At 33.0% G+C, this 21104-nt stretch overlaps 1 protein-coding gene across 2 annotated transcripts in view; it reads right to left on the bottom strand.

Moving 5' to 3' along the window:
- Positions 1 to 18823, bottom strand: part of RunxB (RUNX family transcription factor Runt related B) — a 44343-nt gene extending 25520 nt beyond the window's left edge. For both annotated transcript variants that reach the window (XM_020942234.2, XM_086832899.1), the window contains exons 1-2: positions 14693 to 18823; positions 13756 to 13972 (exon numbers count right to left, since the gene is read on the bottom strand). In XM_020942234.2, coding sequence (XP_020797893.2) covers positions 13756 to 13972; positions 14693 to 15109 — 634 coding nt within the window. In that variant the 5' untranslated portion in view covers positions 15110 to 18823. The remainder of the gene's footprint in view (positions 1 to 13755; positions 13973 to 14692) is intronic.
- Positions 18824 to 21104: the final 2281 nt, after the last annotated feature.

The following is a 21104-nucleotide window of genomic DNA, read 5'->3' on the forward strand; positions in this document are numbered from 1 at the left end:
TTAAGGTACAGATACTTTCAAAAATTAATTTAAAATTCTAAAATCTTTCTTTAACCCCACTGTCTCTAATTTTTATTCAAGTGTATAAGTGTATGTGTGTGTGTGCCGAGCGCTAAGTGATTTTAAAACAAAGTTTTTGAAACGTTTAACCTTACACAACAAAAATGTTTCATTTGCCATTGGAGGAGTGAGCTTTGAAGGAGTCTGCAAAGGCAAGCCTTTGCCTGCATTTTAACTTTCGATGCTGATAATGAAGGCAGGACCCACCCTACACCCTTCCCCAAACCCCAAGACTTGCCACCCCCCAAAGGGAGGGTGGCAAGTGGGCGGCAAGGACAGCCAAAGGACACAACAAGGGTTCGTATGCTTAGGCAATTTAATGGCTGCTCCTGCCTGATGCCGGAGCTGTGTTAATGTCGTTAGTAGCATGGCGCCATAATTATAATTTGACATAAGACAAGAAGTCTGAGGTTGACAACAAAATGACATTTTAAATACAGGCAGGCAGGCACAGGATGCGAAACAACCCTCGGGGGGCTCCTGGCTACTGGCAGGACTTTGTATTTAGACACTTAACAGATCATAATTTCAACACTTTCGCTAACGGCCGGGATTTCATTGAGGATTTTTCTGAATTCCAAAAGATCTAGGCGGCATATATGTTATGGCTGTTATGTGTTTGATATTTATTGAAGGAAGTATGGGCAAAACTTTCTAAAGTCACCGATAAATATCTTGGAAAACCCCAGTCTTGCCCATTCTCTTTATTTGCATAAACTTCGCTTCACTCTGTGTCCTTTTGGGGAGACAGAAGGATATGCATATATAGATCCATGCCAACCAAAAATATTTATATGCTTAATTTATAGCAAAAATGGACAAAGCCAACTATAGATAGTTAAGTGTTTTTTGAGGGGTTTTTCCCTTTTCTTTTAATTTGGCTAAGACGAAACAATTGCCAGATGTTTTGTCAACTTTTAAAATGTATATTTATCACTTTTATCACTTTTTACTAAGCGAAATGATATACTAAATATATAATAGATTTCCTCATTAGGATGTTCTTTTTATTCAGTGATGTGTATAATATTTATTGTCCCGATTTTTACTCAGAGAAATGATATCCTAAATATATTAAAGATATTCTCATTAGGATGTTTCATTTGTATAATAATACAAAAAGTTATATTCACATTAATACCATATATTATCTCTTCACTTTTCCACTTTTCTTATTTTTCTCCTCGCTTTTTTTTTGTATCTTCATTATATTTATTTATTACTCGTTGTTGTCCTTTTGGCTTTGTTCCTTAACTCCCACCGAAGGCACTTTCTCCCTCCCTTTGTCTGGGGGTTGGTTTAAAAAATAATAATGGGCTTGGGACGCGTTTCAGTTTCGGTTTCAGTTTAATAATCATAAATTGTAACCCTTTTTAGGCGAAACTTCTCGGCTTTTTGTGTTGACATCCGCCTTTTTTGGTTGGTTGGTTGGTTGCTGGATTATTTTCTCGGGATCCCCCTCCCCGGTGTGGATATGGATATTTCAAGGGACTTTGGTTACTTTGGCGCCCCGAGGCACAAAATGAGCCGAATGATGTTGATGATGATGATGGAAAAACTTTCTCACACGATGGCAATGAAGAAGGAAATTAAATTTCCAGCCAAGTCGAAAAATTATATTGGCAATAAATGAAGACACAGCCGGGAGACGCGGATGTGGATGGAAAATGAGACTGAGTACCAGACGCTCCCTGCAATTACGACTTCTCATTTGCGGGGGTTGGAAAATCAGGGGCGGGGTGGACTCCCCCCTGGCCGAAAGTGGGGGGGGAGGGGAGAGGCGGTGATACGCACAGCGATGCCAAACAGGAAGCCGGAATCGACGTTTATTAAAACGGAAACTCGAGACAACTGTGCGGCGGCACCGTCAACATCAGTAGAAAAAAAGGAAATCACAAAAAAAATCCACAGACACCAAAAATATCAAGTAAGAAATAAGAAAATGAGAGTCCCGACCATGGAATACCCGGCTGTTAAGGGGGAAAATTATGAGAGCATTATTTCGGGCTGTTCACTAAATTAAAACTTACAAATGAAGAGAAAATTAGCTAAGAACTCTCTAAAACTAACATAAATTGTATCAAAATAAAATACAAACTATATTTAAAGATATTTACTTTAAATATTAAAATGTAGCTATATTTTTTTCATTTCAAGTTTTTCCATTAGAATTTCTTCTTTCAAACAATTCTTTTTTTAGTAATTTCTTAAGCTCAAATTTTGTTATAATATATTCTTAATATTTCTTAAGCCTTAGGCATATTTGATCAATCCAATACATAAAGTTCTATATACTTTTAAATTCCACAACTTCTCTTTATAAGAAGCCAGCAAAAAAAAAAAAATTGGAAAAAATCTTGAAAAAATCCTGCTTTCCGCAGGAAAAGAGAGAAAACAAACGCGACAAAGACGATGGCGACAAGGACATAATTCTGTCCTTGGGGCTAGCTGATAAGCCAGCCCCGCCCACCCACGACGAGCCACCACCACCACCCACGCAAAGGACACAGGCCGCTAAATTGCAATTTTCAAGATTTAAGCGTGAACAATAAATGTCACATAATCTGTAAGTAGCCAAATAAAGGGACACTCCCCTGTCCCTGTCCCTTCTCCGAGTAGCTAAGCTATTTAATTTAATTTATCGCATTTTAAGCATCCAACGAAACAATAAACCCACCAAAAGAACCAAAAACAGAAAATGGTAAAAAAAAATATGTATATACAGTGAATTTATTGATTGTGGTCAGGAGAAAGAAGAAAGCTTATAAATCTGTTGGTTCTGGCCTCCCGATACAGAACCAATTTGTAGGGGTGTCATGTGATAAGATTACGCGAAAAAAATATATAATTTAAAGCAAGAAGAAGGTCTACAAAAAGGCAAGGATCTAGAGGTTTTAATAAACGATGAAATAAATATTAAATTGATCAAGAAAATTAGGAGAAAATGGTTCGCAAAAAGGATGATTATAAGCTGTTTTCTTTAAAATATATTTAACAGAAAAATTTGAAGTAAAAGTAACTTACTTTTACTAGTAAATAATAAATGTGAATTATGAAATATGTATTCGAAATTTAATGTATTAAAAACTTTAATAGATGTTTAAGTATATTCAAGTTTGGTAAAATAAAAACTACTTTGATGAATACTATATCAAAGAAAATAATATAAATTACATTTAATAATAATAAATCAATTAAAATAATATAAATTAGATATATGAATTTAAGTGTATTAAAAACTGAGCAATTATTTTAGAAACCATTAGGAATTAGAAGTCAGCTTTTTAAATGTATTTAAAATAGAACCATTTACTTGTTACATTTAAGTTTTATAAAATAAAAGTGACTCTAATACATGAAATATAAAGGATTTTTTAAAATTCAATTGATAATCATTTTTTGGTGATACTAAAACAACTAAATATATAACCCTAACTTCTAATAAACCATTTTTGCTGAAACTTATATATAGTTAGGAAAACCTTTAGGTAACTTAAATCAAGACTTTCCAATGATTTATTTTAATAAAATTTATTTAAAAGCACTGCAAAATAATAAAATTATAAGCTATGTCTTAAATTATTTAAAAAATTAAATGAATTCAAATTTAAACACCAAACTCCTTTTAAAGTCCTTTAAAAAACAAAACTCCCGCCCCAATTGACAATTAAGAAAAACCAATGAAAGTGTCAACAAGTCTTGAGGTGTGTGTGGAGGGGGGAAGGAAGACCCAGCTGGACTTAATTTTTGGCCAGTATTTTAAGAGCTCCTTCTGCTATTTCTCAGGATCGTCTCCTCATTCCCATCTCCATCCCCATCACTCCCCCTGACCATTCACAATGATGCGGGCAAGAAAATCCTGTGACACATTTCATTATACAAATATCAATTAAGCACACAGCAAATACTAATTGTGAGTGTGCGTGTGTGTGAGAGTGTGTGCGAGTGTGTGTGTGGGATTTTCACCACCGACCAAAAGTTAGCAACCCCCAGGAAAAAAAGGAGAAGAAGAGAGAGAGAAAAAAACCTGTCATAAGGGCGGCTGCCTTGAAGGTCTGAAGAGCAAATGTTAATGAAAATTAAAAATTCAACATCAAACGCAAGAAAAATGTAAGGCAAAGCCCAACCCAGACCCCCACACACAAGAAAGTGTTAATGTGTTATCTGATTTATTTATATAAAAATACACTGCAAAAAAATATAGCATATTTGAGGAGCAAAAATACACAGAGTCTTGACATATTTGGAAATAATAGAGCCATCTTTATAATTTAAATGTAGATTTATTTAAAAAGGAAGAATGATCACATCCAACTTATTTTTATTAAGTTTAAAAAAAGTGGAAGAAATAAATGTTATATATTTGTTAAACAAAGAAAATACTATTTATTTATTTAATTAAAATTTTCTTAAATGTATTATATAGAATGTTTTTTTACTGATGAGAATTCTTGACTGTAATAATTGATCTATCTTTATATGTATCTTTAAATGTTGATTTAATAAAGAGTGAAAATGTTATAACCAGTATGTTTTAATTAAGTTTATAAAAATAAAAATAATTAAATTTTTAATTAAAATATACCAAGAAAATACAATTAATTTATTGAACTTCAATTTGATTAAATCAATGAAGAATTTATTTGAATGTCTTGGTACTCAGGAAGATTCTTGACCAAAACTTTGGGGCATATTTTAAAACACTTTTTATTTAATAAAAATAATCATTTTATATATCTTAAAAAATTAATCACATAAAAACAAATTTACCCTTACAAAATGATGATTACTAAACCTAAAAATCACAACCACATGAACTCCTTTGATTCCTCTCAGTGTAATAGCTGTCATCAAGGATATACACACATATGTGTGTGTTTGAGTGTGCTTATTCTTGAATTTGTGAAAATTTCGAAATTCGTATTTCGTGACTTCAATTAAATTCCATTCGATACTCAAGGAATTTCCAACTGATGATGCGCAAGTAATTTTCGAAATTGGATACTGTGTGCCACCAGCAAACAGGCAAACAGGCAAATACGAATGCAAACAAACGCACATGTCTGTTCATCCTGAGGCTGTGTGAGTGTGTGTGTGTATCTGTGTGTGTACATTTGTATTAAATCAAATTTTAATTGCGCATACTTGTCCCTCGGCAAATATTTGCAACGCTCGCTCGCCACCGCCTTTGACTGGATCTCGGTCCATTGCCATTGAAAGCTCATCGCATCCAGCGGAAACTGGCCAAAATGCTTTAGCGACAAGGAATTTAAGGCCAACACACACACACACACACACACATACACACAGGCACACTCACATGCTGGGCAAACAAACATTATGAGCAAACAGGCAAACAAACAAACAAACCAAAGGCAAAGAAAATTTAACCAAGAAAAAAAATAAATAAGAGAGATAGATAAGTTAAGCTTTTGAATAATAAAGAAGGTTATAGAAGAGGATAAGGTAAATATTAACTTAAATGGTTTAACTCTTATTATTTGTGAATAAAATTATTTGAACTTAAATAAATTACATAAGTATTATTAAAATAAATTATAAAATCCAGATAAGTTAAGCTTCTGAATTATTAAACAAATAGGCAAAGAATATGAATGTATTAACCTACAAAGATAAAATATTTTTTTCAATCTTATTAGTAATATTATAGATTTTAAGTATTTAAGCATTTACAAAATAAATAACGAAGGATATAGAAGGGGAAAGGTAAATATAAATGGAATGAAAATGGTTAAACTTTTATTCTTTAGCAATAAAATACATTTTAGAATTGTAGTAACAAAAAATACATTAGTTTAATATAATAAAATATTAATATTTGTTATAAAATTGATCGAATCTATAAAGTTATGTTTTTGAATGAAAAGAAAAAAGGGGAAAAGGTAAATATTAACATAAAATTGCTTAACTTATATTGTATGCTAATGTTTAGAATTATTGCAATTGGTATATATTAGGTTTACAATTTATTTGCTATTATTTTTTAAATATATATATACATATGAGATCTAGATAGATTATACTTTTGACTAATAAAGAAATCTGTGTACAGAAGAGACTAAGGTAAATATTAGCTTAAAATTGCTTAACCTTTATGATTGAGCAATAAAAAATTTATTATTAGAATTAAAGTAGTTAAATTTAAATTATTATTAATATTTATTAGGTATTGTTTATTGAATTAATCTATTTTAATTTTTAATCTATTTATTATATTTTTTTATTATAAATATATTTTTTTTATTATTATTTGTTCTTTTTTGTGTTCTTTATCAAAAAGAAACGCTTTTATTATGTTGTTAAAACACTTTAAAATTAAGTAAAATCAGCTTATTTTATTATTTAAAACAGAATATAGTAAAGTATGGAATATAGAAATAAAACAAAGTTTAAATAGAGTTCTGAAAATAACTAAACAAATACACAAACATAACTCCAAAGGACACTAATTAATTCCCATTTTCCAGGCTGATAAACAGTGCTTAAATATATACATATATATATATCTCCCCACCATCTGTTTTTTTGTCAGAGTGTCAGGTTAATAGGGGTAGCCAAGGTTAAAATTCATTCAACTATAATTCCCCTTAACGATGAAAGAATCTTCTGCCAAAGGTCTATATAAGCACACCGGGCGGATGGGTGATTTCTTGTCTCTCCCCCACTGGGGGTGGTTTTATGACCAAATTGGGATGGGAATGAGGATGGGGTGGGGTTTGAGTGTCTGCGACTAATGCCTAAATAAGTAGAAAATGCTGCCCCCTTAAAATGCCACACCTACTCTCCGCCCCCATTCCGCATCCGGATCCGGAAAAGTATCTAAGCGCTCGGCTCAGCTCCTAGGAAATCTGTCAAATGTCAGTGGCAGCAGCGAGTTGGCAACGTTGACGTTGGGCTCATTAAAAAACGAACTTGTCCTGGCCCTTGTCCTTGTTGTTGTTCTTGTTGTTGTTTGTTATATTTGTTGCCATTTGAGACTGTAGTTGACACCTGGGGCAAAGTTTACCAGGTGCACAGAGAGAGAGAGATAGAGGTCTAAGATAGTTTAATTGAATATTTTCTAACTAGAACTTGGCTTTTAATTAGAATATATTATACATATTAAAATATATATATTTTCGTAGGATATATATAATTATAACATCTCTTAACAGTTCATAAACAAATACAAACAACGAATGATAAATAGGATATATATAATTATAACATCTCTTAACAGTTCATAAACAAATACCCATAGACTGCTAGGAGATATTAGAATTATCTATAAGAGTCCCCCAAAAATCTATTTAATTTTACTTAAGCTTAAGACAACATCTTGGGGTAACTTATCTTATTTATTACCTGGAAATCCTGAAATCCTAATTCATATATTATAAGTAGTAGGTAGTAGATAGAGGTAGTTTAATTGAATATTCTTTAAATAGGGCTTGGCTTTTAATTACTATATATTATAAATATTAAAATATATCAATTTCCATAGGATATATATATATAGTTATAACATCTCTTTATAGTCCATAAACACATACCTCAAGGACTGTTAGGAGATATTATAGTTATCTATAAGAGTCCTCTAAAAACGTATTCAATTTTACTTAAGCTTAAGACAACATCTTGGGGTAACTTCTCTTATTTATTACCTAGAAATCCTAAAATCCTAAATAATATATTATAAATATTACTAATAATTTATAATAGATCCTTTTTGTAACGGTGTTTTTTCTTGACTCGAAAAATGGCGTCGGCCTTAGTGCGACCATTTTGCCTGTCGGCTGGGTGTTTATCACATTGCTGCTATTAATTAAGCTTAACGAGGTTACCGCTCGCAACCACACCCCGCCCGCCCCCCGCCCCCAAAACCCCATTTTCCGCTTCTGAAAAAATGGGTGGCGCTTTTCGGGCGTCATCTTAGTGCGGCAAAACTTCATAATGAAATTTCACCTTCATCTCATTAAAAGTCTTGAGCACACACACACACCGAGCAGCTGTAAATTGATGCGTGTCAGTTGGAAAAAGGGGTTTTTGTTGCCCTAGCTAAAAAGCCAGTTGAGTTTTCCCAAAGAGCCACGCCCCGTAATCCGGCCAAGGTGCGCCCAGTTTTCCCGAATTGCCATTTCCTGAGTGGGTGTGGGGTGTGGGGTAAGGGTGCATATTAAATTTTTAATGAAGTTTAATGGCTGCCGGAAGCTTTAAAGAAACTGAAACAGAAACGGCAACGGCAACGGAACTGGGCAACACGGGAAACGGAGGAACACAGGAACCACTCAATGAGGGGAACCAAAAGAAAAGCTACTGGAATATTCACTTGGAGCTAAGGATTTGTTTGGGTTTTTTTGGTAAAGGTTTTTTCTGCTAGACTTTATTTTGGTATTTTTTGATATTTTATGTTTTAAAATATTTTATTTACTAAAATGTTAAAACTGCTTAAGAACTAATAGAAAACTTATTATAACAAAAACTTGTCTTCATTTTAATTGACTAAGAGGAAACACTATTTAAATCATTGACATCATTAGCAATTGAAAAATATATCGATGTACTGGAAGCTTATCGATAACTGAGCGTATCGTCAATACATAAATATGTAAAGCTATATTATAACATTACGATATACATATGTACGATAAATCGATATTCAGTTTGATGAACATAATCGAAAACATCAGCAAAGTAACTGAAGAAATATATTAAGAAAAGAAAACAAAACTTTTTGTATATTTTTTAAAACTATTGATACATATATGTATATCCTTTAAACGAGATATTTTTGTAAATATAAATTCTGATAAATTAAAGTCTTTTATACTTCCTAAATAATATAGATTTGTTTAGAGAAAATATTCGGATTATCGACGAATAAATCCGATATTTTTTGGAAGTGATCAATATATAAACCTTAAAATTCCATATATTTCGATAAATACATTCCGATTAAGCTAAGTTTATTAGACTTTCCAAATGATATAGTTTTGTTTAATAAAACATACGACTTTTATATATTAGAGATAATATAGCTTTATATAATAGATATATCAGAGTTAATCCCCATATAGTTTCCATAACCCATAGAATAGAACGATTTCCGTGAAATCCTTGCTCCTGCCCATTCCAATTTGCTTTTGCAAAACTGTTTTCCGTTTTGCAGGCCTTTAAACTGAGCTATAGACAATAAGCGGGCCATAATCACTTGCAGTTAATTAACATATTATCGCAAATGCAGCTGCAGCTTAGATGTTATTCCGTTGCACTTTGGTAATGCACTTCAAAGTGCTTGCACATCAATGCGATGCATTGGCCGGCGCTCTCATTTACATGCATATGGCAATGGCAACAATAATTACATGTGCCGGGCCCCACCTTAACCCCTTAAACCCTTAACCCCCAATCCTAGCCGCATCCCCCCTCCGAACCGGCCTCATCATCATCATCATCTCCAAGCAATCTCTTGCAGGCCGTGTGCTCCATTTTAGGCCCCATTTCCCAACCCCTTTTCGACATCCAAGTGATTGTAATTCATTAGTAGACAACAACCAAATGCATTTCCCATATGTGAGTGTGTGAGTGAGTGTGTGTGAGTGTGCGGGTGTGTGGGGGTCTGAGAGTGGGCGAGTGTGTGCCTGTATGAGTGAGAATGTGGATTATGCAGTTTCCGCTTGAATGCAACTGCAGTTCCATTTCCACTGATGGCACTCAAAAAAAAACCCAGGAAATAAATAAATATCGAAATATTACATAGAAATTATAAAGAAATTATATGGATACTATATAGAAATGAAATAGGACTTATAAATAATTGATATAGAAATTATATCGAAATTATATAGAAGTTATACAGACAATATACAATTATACAGAAATTATATAGAAATTTTACAGGAGTTATATAGAAATTAAAAAGAAATTATATAGGAAATATATGGAAATTATGTAGACATTATATAGAAATTACATAGCAATTATACAAAAATTATATAGAAATTATACAGAACTTTCATAGAAATATATAAAAAAATTATATAGAAATTATATCGAAACTATATAGAAACTATATAGGAATTATATAGAAATTATAAAGAAATTATATAGAAATTATATAAAAAATATATGGAAATAATATAGAAATTATATAGAAATTATATAGAAGTTATACAGACAATATACAATTATACAGAAATTATATAGAAATTTTACAGGAGTTATATAGAAATTAAAAAGAAATTATATAGGAAATATATGGAAATTATGTAGACATTATATAGAAATTACATAGCAAATATACAAAAATTATATAGAAATTATACAGAACTTACATAGAAATATATAAAAAAATTATATAGAAATTATATAGAAATTATAAAGAAATTATATAGAAAATTTAAAGAAATTATATAGAAATTATATAGAAATTATATCGAAACTATATGGGAATTATATGGAAATTATATAGAAATTATATAGAAATATATAGAGAAATTATATAGAATTTATATAGAAATTATACAGAAAATATATAGAAACTATATAAAAGCTATATAGAAACTGTATAGGAATTATATAAAAATTATAAAGAAATTATATAGAAAAAATAAATATATATAAATTTCTTTGAATATTATGAAAATTATAAATTTATTAGTTTTTTTTATAGAAATGTAAAGCCACTTATGCTAAAATGATTTTTTTAATGAAAAAACTTACGGTTTACTATTTTATTTCTATGTTAAACCGTGACTTCTTACATTAAAAATCTGAATATTGAAATATTATACAAATACGTTGTTTAAAATTATAAATAATTGTATATTTTATATAGATTTTAAATAAAAATCAACATTAGGCATCTGCTTATGGCCTAAATAATATTTATTATATACATTTTTAAACCTTACTTCTTTGCTTTACTTTCTTTTTAAAATTGAAATGTTTCCTTTCATGTCAGAATAATATGCCCGTTTATATTTTATCATCTGCAAATGTTCTTCTAAGAATCGTTTCAAGTTTTGTGTTTAAAATCTTTTAAAAAGTTCTTCTTTATTTTTTTTTTTATCAGTGTCGCTGTTGCAATTGCAATTGCAGCTGCTGATGCCGCCATTTTATCTAATTGCGTTGCCCCCTTCCCCTATGGATAATCCTCATCATTCTCCATCCACATCAGGCATTCGCGGCATAGTCCATATCATTAAAATTACGGTAGCATCACGCACAAGGCTCGAAAACAATTTGATTTTGTTTTATTTTAAGCGAAAAACCTGCGATGGTGGACACTATTTAAAGGTAATATATGTGATTTTTTAATTTAAGAAAATGTCTTTACAAATTCTAAAATGCTTTGGAATAATAAGTCTAGAAGAAGAATTCTGAATAATTGTTAAAGATTATAAGCGATGCCTGGAATTATAAGCGAATCCAAAGTGAATTTCAGGCAACTATTCCTATGTTTAGTAAACTCCCTTAATTTCCATATATTTTACTTTCAAGAATTATCCTTACAATTGCTATAATGGAACGCTCTTGGCAGGACTATCAATAGAGCTATCCTCCTTAAAGCCACCTGCCATCATTCCCCTTTATTAACACCCACTGACCGGCCATTTTTAACCCATTGAGAGCAATGGGGGGGGGCGGCGGCATGGCAGCCCTCATAAATTGTTGCATACCAAAAGGGGGAGCCAGGGAGCTGGGAAAGCTGGAAAAGCTGGAGCTTCGTCTGCAGCCTTGACAACTGCAAGTGGCATTAGTTGTAGCAAAAAATAAAATAACAACAACAATTACGATTGCAGGCTTTGCATTTACTTTTTCCTAGTACAAGGGATTTGCATTTGTTTGCTAATTGAAATTAAGCAAATAATACGCCAGAATTCGTAGAGGGACTCGACCCACGTAATCCTTTTGTAGCGCATTAAACCGAGAAGGGTTCTCCAAACAAATTGCGATAAAAACAAAAAAAAAAAACAGAAAAAAACAGCAGCCAAAATAATCTGGGGAAAGGGTTCCGGCTTGGGTTAAATAATTTAAATCCATTTGTAGAACATTTGATGCTGCCTCTTGGCAATTGTCACGCCCTTTTTCTTCCTTTTTTTCAACATTTTTCTCTCGATAATTAGTAAAAAAAAAGCAATACCAGGCCAGCAAGGACTTCAAATAAGACACTGTTAGAAAATACTATCTGATTTTAAGTTAATTTTTTTTTAAAGATAGCTTTTAAGAATTTAATACTTCATTTTCTATGTTCCTTTTGATCTCAAGTATTAACTTGATGTATTTTTGATGAGGAAATTTATTTCAAGTTTTGCTCTGTAAATAATTTATGTTTTAATTTATTTTCAACCTCTTTTTCCTGCTATTTATTTGCATATTTCCATTTTGTTTGCCTCAGTGTAATCAAATGTTTAAAAAAGATTTGCCAAAGTAAATCCCAAGGAATTATTTGCCACTTGAAACGTTTAAAAATGTCAAACAAGTGGAAGGACGAACGGATGGATGGAAGGACGAACGGATGGATGGAAGGGCGAATGGTCGAATGGTTGGGGGATGACTGAAAGATGCTGCTGATGAGGGTGCCCCAGAGGACCTTAACCCACCAACGCCCCTGTCTCATTTTCGCCTCCATTTCCCCGTCTCTCAATTTATATATATTTATTTTTTTTTGTGTTGGGTTCGAGGGTCAGACAAACTTAATGAGCAAATTGTCAAATGCCGCGGCAAAGCGCGCACTTAGACATGCCCCAAAAGAAGAAAATCCCCGCGAAAAGTCTGGACCGAAAAGAAAAATAACTTGGAAGAAACACCGAGCACCGTGGCAAAAATAAAAGTTGCCGGGGATTTGAATAAACAGTTACGCTGATTTAATTTGCCAAGCCAAAAAAAAGAATATATATAAAGAAAAGAGAGAGAAAAAATCAAAATAGAAAAGAAAATAGAAGGAAAATTCTATCACAGTATGTTGTCTGTCACCCTCGATTTGATTTTTAAATTGCGTTCGTGATAAATTGACGAAATGAACAGCAATAACAGCGGCCAAAGAAAAAATACAACAAAAATGAAGGAAGGACGAAAAAAAAAATTGGAAACCGTCGCCGACAAAATTGACAACTGTCAGGACTGGCTGCTGCCGCTGCTGCTGTCTACTGCCTTGCCAGGACCTGTGTGCAGCAGGACCTCGCCCCTGGATGTCCCCAATAGACATATAAAAATTAACTACAGACTACTTATCTTATTTGTTGATGCCAGGACCAAAAAAAAAGGACACAAACGAAGATGGAGACGGCGACTCCGGCCAAAGTTTGTCAGCGGCTTTTGATGTGTCTTTTTTTATTCGGTAAAATTGTGTGTGTGCAAATTCGGTTGTGTGTGTGTGTGTAAAGTCCTTCTTCCTTTTCTTTTTTTTTTTTTGTTTGAGCATTTGGGGTGTAACAATATGCATGGATAATGGTCTTACCGGAAGAAAGCAATCAACGCCAACCATATAGCCAAATGCTAATGACCAAAAGTCGGAGAAAAAACAGAAAGAAAAATGAGGCAAAATTAAAAGAAAAATTAAGGAATACAAAATAAAATGGGAAATTTCAATATCTATATATACCAATTTAGGAAAACTATAGGTTTATTGTTTAAAAGAAAAATAATAAATAACTTTCATTGGTAATAGGTAATATTATATTCTCCACTTACCCCTTCCACTTCTACCCACAAATCGCAGATCATTGAATTTGGCCACTTGGTTCTTCATTACGGCCGTACAGTTTCTTAATTCACCGCAGAAGTTCTCATCATTTCCGGCCCGAATGGTAACTATGGTGCCATCCATGACCTCGCCCAAGGCCAGGACCTTGAAGGCGATCGGAAGGGTCTTGTTGGAACGCCAATGGGTGGGCAAGGTGGTGCAGACCTAAAAGTGTTTTATTATTAATAAACAAATTTAAATTCCATATTTTTAGGATATTTAAAACAGGAAAAGCTTTAATATAGTTTAAAATCAATTACCAAGATATCCAAAAGTAAGGCAAGAAAATAATTTTTAACCTTAAATCTCATAGCATACTTTTGGGAACATTTCCAATTAATTTTGTATGTTTTAATTGTGTTTTTCAATTTGAATAATTAGATATATGAAAACACTTGATTAAAAGCATTGAATTTAATTTTAAATTAGTTATTAATGTGTTGGAAAAATGCAAGGTAATATTTAACAACCTGAAATGCATCTTAGAATACTTTTGGGTACATTTTTTTATAAATTTCAGCTTTCCATATGGCGTTTTTCATTTGGATATCTAGATATATATGATGGTATGATCCTTCAAAAAATACTTTGAATTAATTTTTTAAATCTATTGCCAAGATGTTTAAAAAGTTTGCAAGGAGATATTTAAAATCCTAAATTTAAATTGATTTTAAGTGTTCTTTTCACGTATTTAATCTTCATATCTATATATATATATTTTCTTGATAACATACTATAAAAATATGATAATTTTATCTGTTATTGTGACATTTTTTATTTGAATATCTATATATATAAATATACTTGATTTAATGCTATGAAGTAGTAGTAGTAGTTTTTTATTTAGATATCTATTTAGATAAATATACTTGGATTAATACCCACCACATGTGGTGATCCCGTCTTGACCAGCTCGCCAGGATGTTCGGCAAGCAGGACATCGACGGTGCGTTCGATGAGATTCTCTGGTGTCAAATAGGGACTTGTGTCCACGGGCTTAGTTTTAACATTGTTATTATTATTCGTATTGTTATTGTTGTTGATCGTAGTGCTGTTGTTGTTATTGTTATTGTTGCTAGTGTTGTTATTGGTGGTGCTGGTGTTGTTATTGTTGTTGGAAGAGGAGGATGATAAGGACTCAGCATTGCGTCGCTTCGTTGCGGTCGTTGTTGTTTGCTGATGTTGCTGCTGCTGCTGCTGCTGCTGTTGCTGCTGTTGCTGCTGTTGCTGCTGCTGCTGCGTCTGATGTTGCTGCTGTATTTGATTTGAGGTGGTCGAACTGACCTCAGCAGAAATGTGCATTATTGCAGCTGTGCTATCTTGGCGCCAGATTCAGGTATTCAGGGCCTCTCTTTGGCTACCGGCACGGTATTCAGTATTTCGTATTCCGTAGTCCGTAGTCCCGTAGTCCGTAGTCCGTAGTCCGTATTCTGTTTTCCGTATTCCGTATTCCGTATGTTGCCGCCGGGTTTTGGCTCGGTTTTTGGTTAACGGCCTTCGGCTTTCGGTTTTCGGTTTGATTCCCAATGTCTGCCTCAAAGAGTCGACGCATTCAATCCGATCATTGTCAGCTCATTTGGTAAATCTGGAAAATGAATGTGGACTGCAAATGAAATTCATCGGATTGTAATGGGAGAGATAGAGTGAGAGACTTATTGTTGTGTTGATGTTCCGTCAAAAGAATTCACTGGGAAATCTCCAGGGAATAGTTAAGAACTTGAAACAATTTCAAAAAAGATAAATATATATTTTTTTCCCTGGGTCTTAAATTTTGATTCAATTTTAAGCTGCTTGATGTCGACTATATTTTAAATGTTATGTTAGTGAGAACCTTTTTAAATTTCAAAAAAGATGTACTGGTAACCAAATATATAAATTGTTATATTTTAAAAATATGTCAGTCCCTTAACCATGCAAATTGAATTACTAAAATGGTGAATATTGATTAATATTAATATATATATATATATATTAAATAAAAAATACATTGAATATAAAACACTGTTAATATTTATAACATTTAAATACTTTAATGAAAAAGGGTCTTAGCTAAGAGATATTAATGTTTCTTCATTGTATTTCAATTTCCTAAACAAGTTCATAGGTTCCCTAATTTCTTTGTTCGTGGTTTTCTGGTAACTAAACTTCTTAATACATTAAAATATATTTTTAAACAGTTTTTTATCTAATTAAGAGTATTTATTTAAAATTTTGAAATAGAATGATACATTTTTAATTTAAGTCAAGTATGTACTTCTTTTTCTTAATTCAGTCATCAAAAATAAACATTTAAACATTGTTCAAATCAAATCAAATTTACACTGCATTTGTTACCTTTAGCATTCCATTAGATACTTATCAAAGGATTTTAAATCATTTATTTTTAAATATATTAAGTAATTTAATAATATTCAAGAAATTTTCTAAGGAATCAGCATTCAACATTCCCTTTTCACACTTCTACCAAAGAAAAACGAGTCCTTTAAGTTTCTTTTCCTTTTTTCAGAAATTATTTCTTGGAATTACCCGCACTGCACATTTTGCAACTTAATTTTTTTTACGGATTTCCATCGCTTTTGTTGCTTTCCGTCTTTGTTTTAACACATTTGCTGCACTTATTATTATTTTTTTGTGTTTATTGCCGTCACCAACAACAGCTCAATTATGATTGCACTTTTGCCCCAGGGGCCTGAACAAGGGACGAGGCAGATTCAGTTTCAGTTTCAGAGATTCTGAATCAAAATCAAAGCCAGAAGCTGGCACTATATATGGTAGATATATCCAATCGAATCCAATCGAATCGCATCGTATCGAATCGAGCTGAACCGCACACCTTTGCGCACAATTTGCATTTAAGCCAACGTCGGCGAGTGCAGCTCAATTAAATATTAAAAAATCATAACCAATAATGAGGGGAATTCGGGTACAAAAACAAAAAACAAAAAATGAACTCAGCTAAGATGGCATGACTGCATCTGTGCTGTGTGTTCATGTTTCATCAAATGGTGGAGTTAAAAACAAAAAAAAAACAGAACTGGAAAAATTATCGAAAGCACCATATGTTGCCGTTGGCTTGCGTTTGGCCACCAACAAAATCAACAATGAACTCACTTTTGTTTAAATAAGAATCATTTGCCGGACACAGTCGCGTTTTGTTTTTCATTTTGACATTTTTCCTTACTATTTTTCATAAAGCCTTTAATGAGAGCAGAGCAGAAATTTAACTAAAAAAGGATTTAAATTCTTGAGTTTTGAGAGGGTTTTTATTGGTGTGACGAGGAGTTTCTAAGCGATCTTTTGTTGAATATTCAGGAAAATATAAATAAATTTAAATTATATTTATATAAAGAAATATTTTGTATACAATTAAAATGAAGAAAAGCAAATAATCGAACCCTATTTTGTAAATAACTTATTTTAGAACGGATAATAAATAAATACAAACATAAAATTCACGTAATTTAAATGATTGTATTTTGAAGAGTGTTCTTTCTTTCAAATAGATTTATATGCTATTTTTTATACCTAAACATATCTCAATAAATATACATAAATAATAATAATTTATGCCTTTATATGTGTTCCACAAGCCTTTCTCTAATTATTACATAAAAACAGCAATTAATTCATTGTAAAAAAGAGTATTTAAAAGTTTTGGCTAATTAGAAAGTTTTCTGATTTGCTCCTTGTTTTTGTTGAGTGGCACGTGTTGTGTAAATATATATGTGTATTTATCACCATGCACATGGCCAACGCTGCGTATACGTATTTTTCATTTTTCATTTCGTTTTTTTTTTACAACTTCCGCGTTGAAATGAATACAATGGTGTACGTGTATTTATTTATATACAATTTTTTCCATGCCCAAATGAGTTTTCCGAGCGACTGTGTGGCGACATATGTGGCCACAGATAAGAGTCAGGCAGGATCGGTGATGGGGTCACCAGAAGTTGGTCTATATAATTGGTTAACAAACAAGTTGGTTGTGGGAATAGTCAGGCAATTAGATCAACTAGTGAGGGAAATCATTTATACAAAATTAATAAAGATTAATAAAGATGTGTCTATTAAGATGATCACTAAAGATGATAGGGAATAAGTTATAGTATAGTTATTTGATATTAGAATATAAACAATACAAAACTAGCATTAGCTTAGGTATTTTTCCATGTTTATTTTCATTTAATTTAATAATAAGTAGCAATAAAATGCATTAGCATTTACATTTTTTCCTTGAAAATAAATGGCAAATTAATAATAAGAAGTAATAAATAGAATATTAATTATGAAAAATCTATAAAAACCTATTAAAAATATGAATGATTTTATATTAAAGCTACCAGTGCACCTTATTTATAACTTGTAGTACTCTTCGATGATGTAATTTAATTTATTAAATATTAATTAATAAATCTTTCAATATTAAAATGCTTATTTTACTAATTTTTCAAACCGTTTTGTATGTTAAATGTTTCTCAGTTTTTTTTTTATTTTTTAGAGATCGTCGTTACACTTGTAAACTTGTTGATTTTCTTTTAATTTTTTCTTTATTTTTTAACGTAATCCTTGAAGGTTTACTAAGGCTTAAACTTCACTCGTTGATCCTCATTTCAAATAGGTTTCCTTTGACTTTATTCTTCAACTTATTTGCTGATCTCTTTTAAACTTTTCAATAATTTGAAGATCCCACTTACTTTTCCGAATGAATTATCATTTTATTTTCCACTTGCTTTCTTCCAGAATAATTTCAGTATTTATTAGATTTAGAATTTCCTTATTTCTTGGATTATATTTTGGCACCACAATCACTTGAAAAAAATGATGGATTTGTGTAAAGGCTCTCTTTTGATTTTGGAGCCTTACTAATTATGGTGATTTTGCTTGGACACTGACACACTTGCACAATATACACACTCGCACAGAACACACACACACACACGTTATAATTACACAGATATAGATGTATAGATTCTGGATTCGGGGGCAGAGACTGGCGATCGAATCAAACGACACGGAGATATTAAACTATTTTTTTGCGGTAACCATGAACGCGACCACTACGAGCGGTTGGCAACGTCGACCACCGAAGCCGGCTGCGACGCTGGCCGCGACAGTGACGCCGGCAGAAGGCCACCCTGTGACCCCCCCCCCCTCACTTCCAAAAACCCCACCACCCAACCCCCCGCCCCCACTGAATAGAACGAAGCACAGAACAGCATCCAGAAAAGTAACGAAGTCACACGAAGGAGCGAAGGCGACGCCTCATCATAATCACAAACGAAACGAAAGAAACAAGGACCCGGGAGCACGGACCAAGGACCCACCCCCAACCCCCTTTTTGGCGCCTGCCTGCGACGTTACCCCGCCTTCCCAGAGGAACGTCTATGTCGACTGCTTACTCAACTGCTTGGGGTATATACAGTCAAGCCTCCACAAGGTGAACTGCACTCCCTTCAGAAGACATGTATTTAGAAAAAAAATATAGTCTACATTCTGGCGTTTGCTTGAAGAAAGGGAATATAGCCTTAAGAGGCACTTGGATGTCTAAAAAGATATCTTGAAGAAAAGGAAAGCAAAAGGCAAGGGTCAGAATATATTTATTTTTAGCAACTTTATACAGGAATATTCCTAGAGAGTTTATAAATCTTAATAAAAGATACTAAAAGAAGGGTCAAGAAGTATTGAAATTATTGTGAAGGCAATACCAGAAAAATTCGTTCTTAAAAGTTATTTACTTACTTAAAGTCAAATTATCATCGAACTTATATGCTCATAATACTTATCTGCGACTGCATCAGGAAATAATTATATTTTTAAAATGTAGTTAAAGTTACAAAAAATAAGTGGTAAAAAGGTACAAAACTTTTATTGAAAAAGAAAAGAAAAGCTAGAAAAGGTTCATATTTGCAAATAAATAAAAATAATTTAAGAACTCTAGTTAAAATAAAAACGGTAGTTAAAATAAGTACTTCAAATAAATTTATAAACTTTCTAGAGAAAATAAAATACAAGGAGTAAGCCTAGATCATAAAGTGTAGTCTACTTATCAGGGACCGCTCGTGGGAATTCTTTACCAGAAAACGCCCTGTCTTAAAACACATAATACTTTTTTCAATAGAGATGAAATAGGCAAGTTATTTTAAAAACCTCCTATAAATTAGTATAATTTACATATTTTTTATAGTTTTTATTAAAATTTGTTGTGGGTTTCTAAGATATTTTATATTATTTGAACTTTTCTAAGACTTAAAAGGTAGTAGATTAGAAGAAGTTGGAATAAGAATGAATAAGAATGTGGCAATTACAAGGACCCTCTTCAGTTACATTTATTATAGATATATACCGGCATTTTAGTCTATAATCACAGCTCCTCCAAAATGTTCCAAAACTGGAAGTTTCCTTTAGGCAGTCTTCACAGTTGTTCCTTCTTGGAATTTTTATTTTTTTTGTTCGCAGTCTGGTTGCCTGACTGTTGTTGCTTTTGTTGTTGCTGCTGCTGTTGCTTCTCCTCTTTTTTTTTGGCTTAACATTTACCGCGAGAACCAGTAGCAGCGGTTTTCCACCGGGCAGCGTCGTCGTCAACGTCGGCCGCGCAGTCCGCGAGAGCAGCGACTGAGCAGCAGCAGCAGCAGCAGCGGCAGCGGCAGCGGCAAAAGTAAACCCAAAACCGAAAACCTAAAACCGAAAACCGAGACCAGAAAACGTCAACTACACCACAAGCAGAAAGGCCGCAACGACGTCTTCAAGTTGGTGCCTCCGCAGGACCACCTCCTCGTTGGCATCGCATCCACCAAGGGGAGCAGCTTTTGGCTCTGCTTTAGAAAAATGCGCTCATTTTTATTCCCTTATTCTTTTTTTTGTGCGCACCTTCCGGGTGCCAAGGAGAAAGCGAAAGCGAGACTCACTCTCTTCCATTTCGCGGCGACTGGAACTGTGGAAGCAGTGTGAAAGAGAGAGAAAGAGAGAGAGAGGTGGCGAGAAGCTTCTTGAGTTTTTTCCAAGCATTTTTTTTCTTTCCTTCCTTGCCGCTTTCTTTGTACGCTTCTTCAACCCCCAAAAAGAATTTCTTTCGTCTTGGAAATGACTCAAAATAAAAATCTCAAAAAGGCAACAGGGGGCGAAAAGAAAGAAAGCAAAAAAAAAAGGAGGCAAAGCAAAAGCAAAGCAAAACGCGGCTTTGTGGCAAACCAGGAATTGGTAAGCCTGCGAAAGAGACGGCTATAGGCGGGGCGAGCGAGCGAGAGCGATGATATCTTGCGGCTGCCATTTGCGGCCAAGAAGACGGTAGCAATATTAT

This window comes from Drosophila serrata, unplaced genomic scaffold (genome assembly GCF_035046125.1).
Source record: "Drosophila serrata isolate PLE 108 unplaced genomic scaffold, ASM3504612v1 contig_253, whole genome shotgun sequence".
In the NCBI taxonomy this organism is placed as follows: domain Eukaryota; kingdom Metazoa; phylum Arthropoda; class Insecta; order Diptera; family Drosophilidae; genus Drosophila; species Drosophila serrata.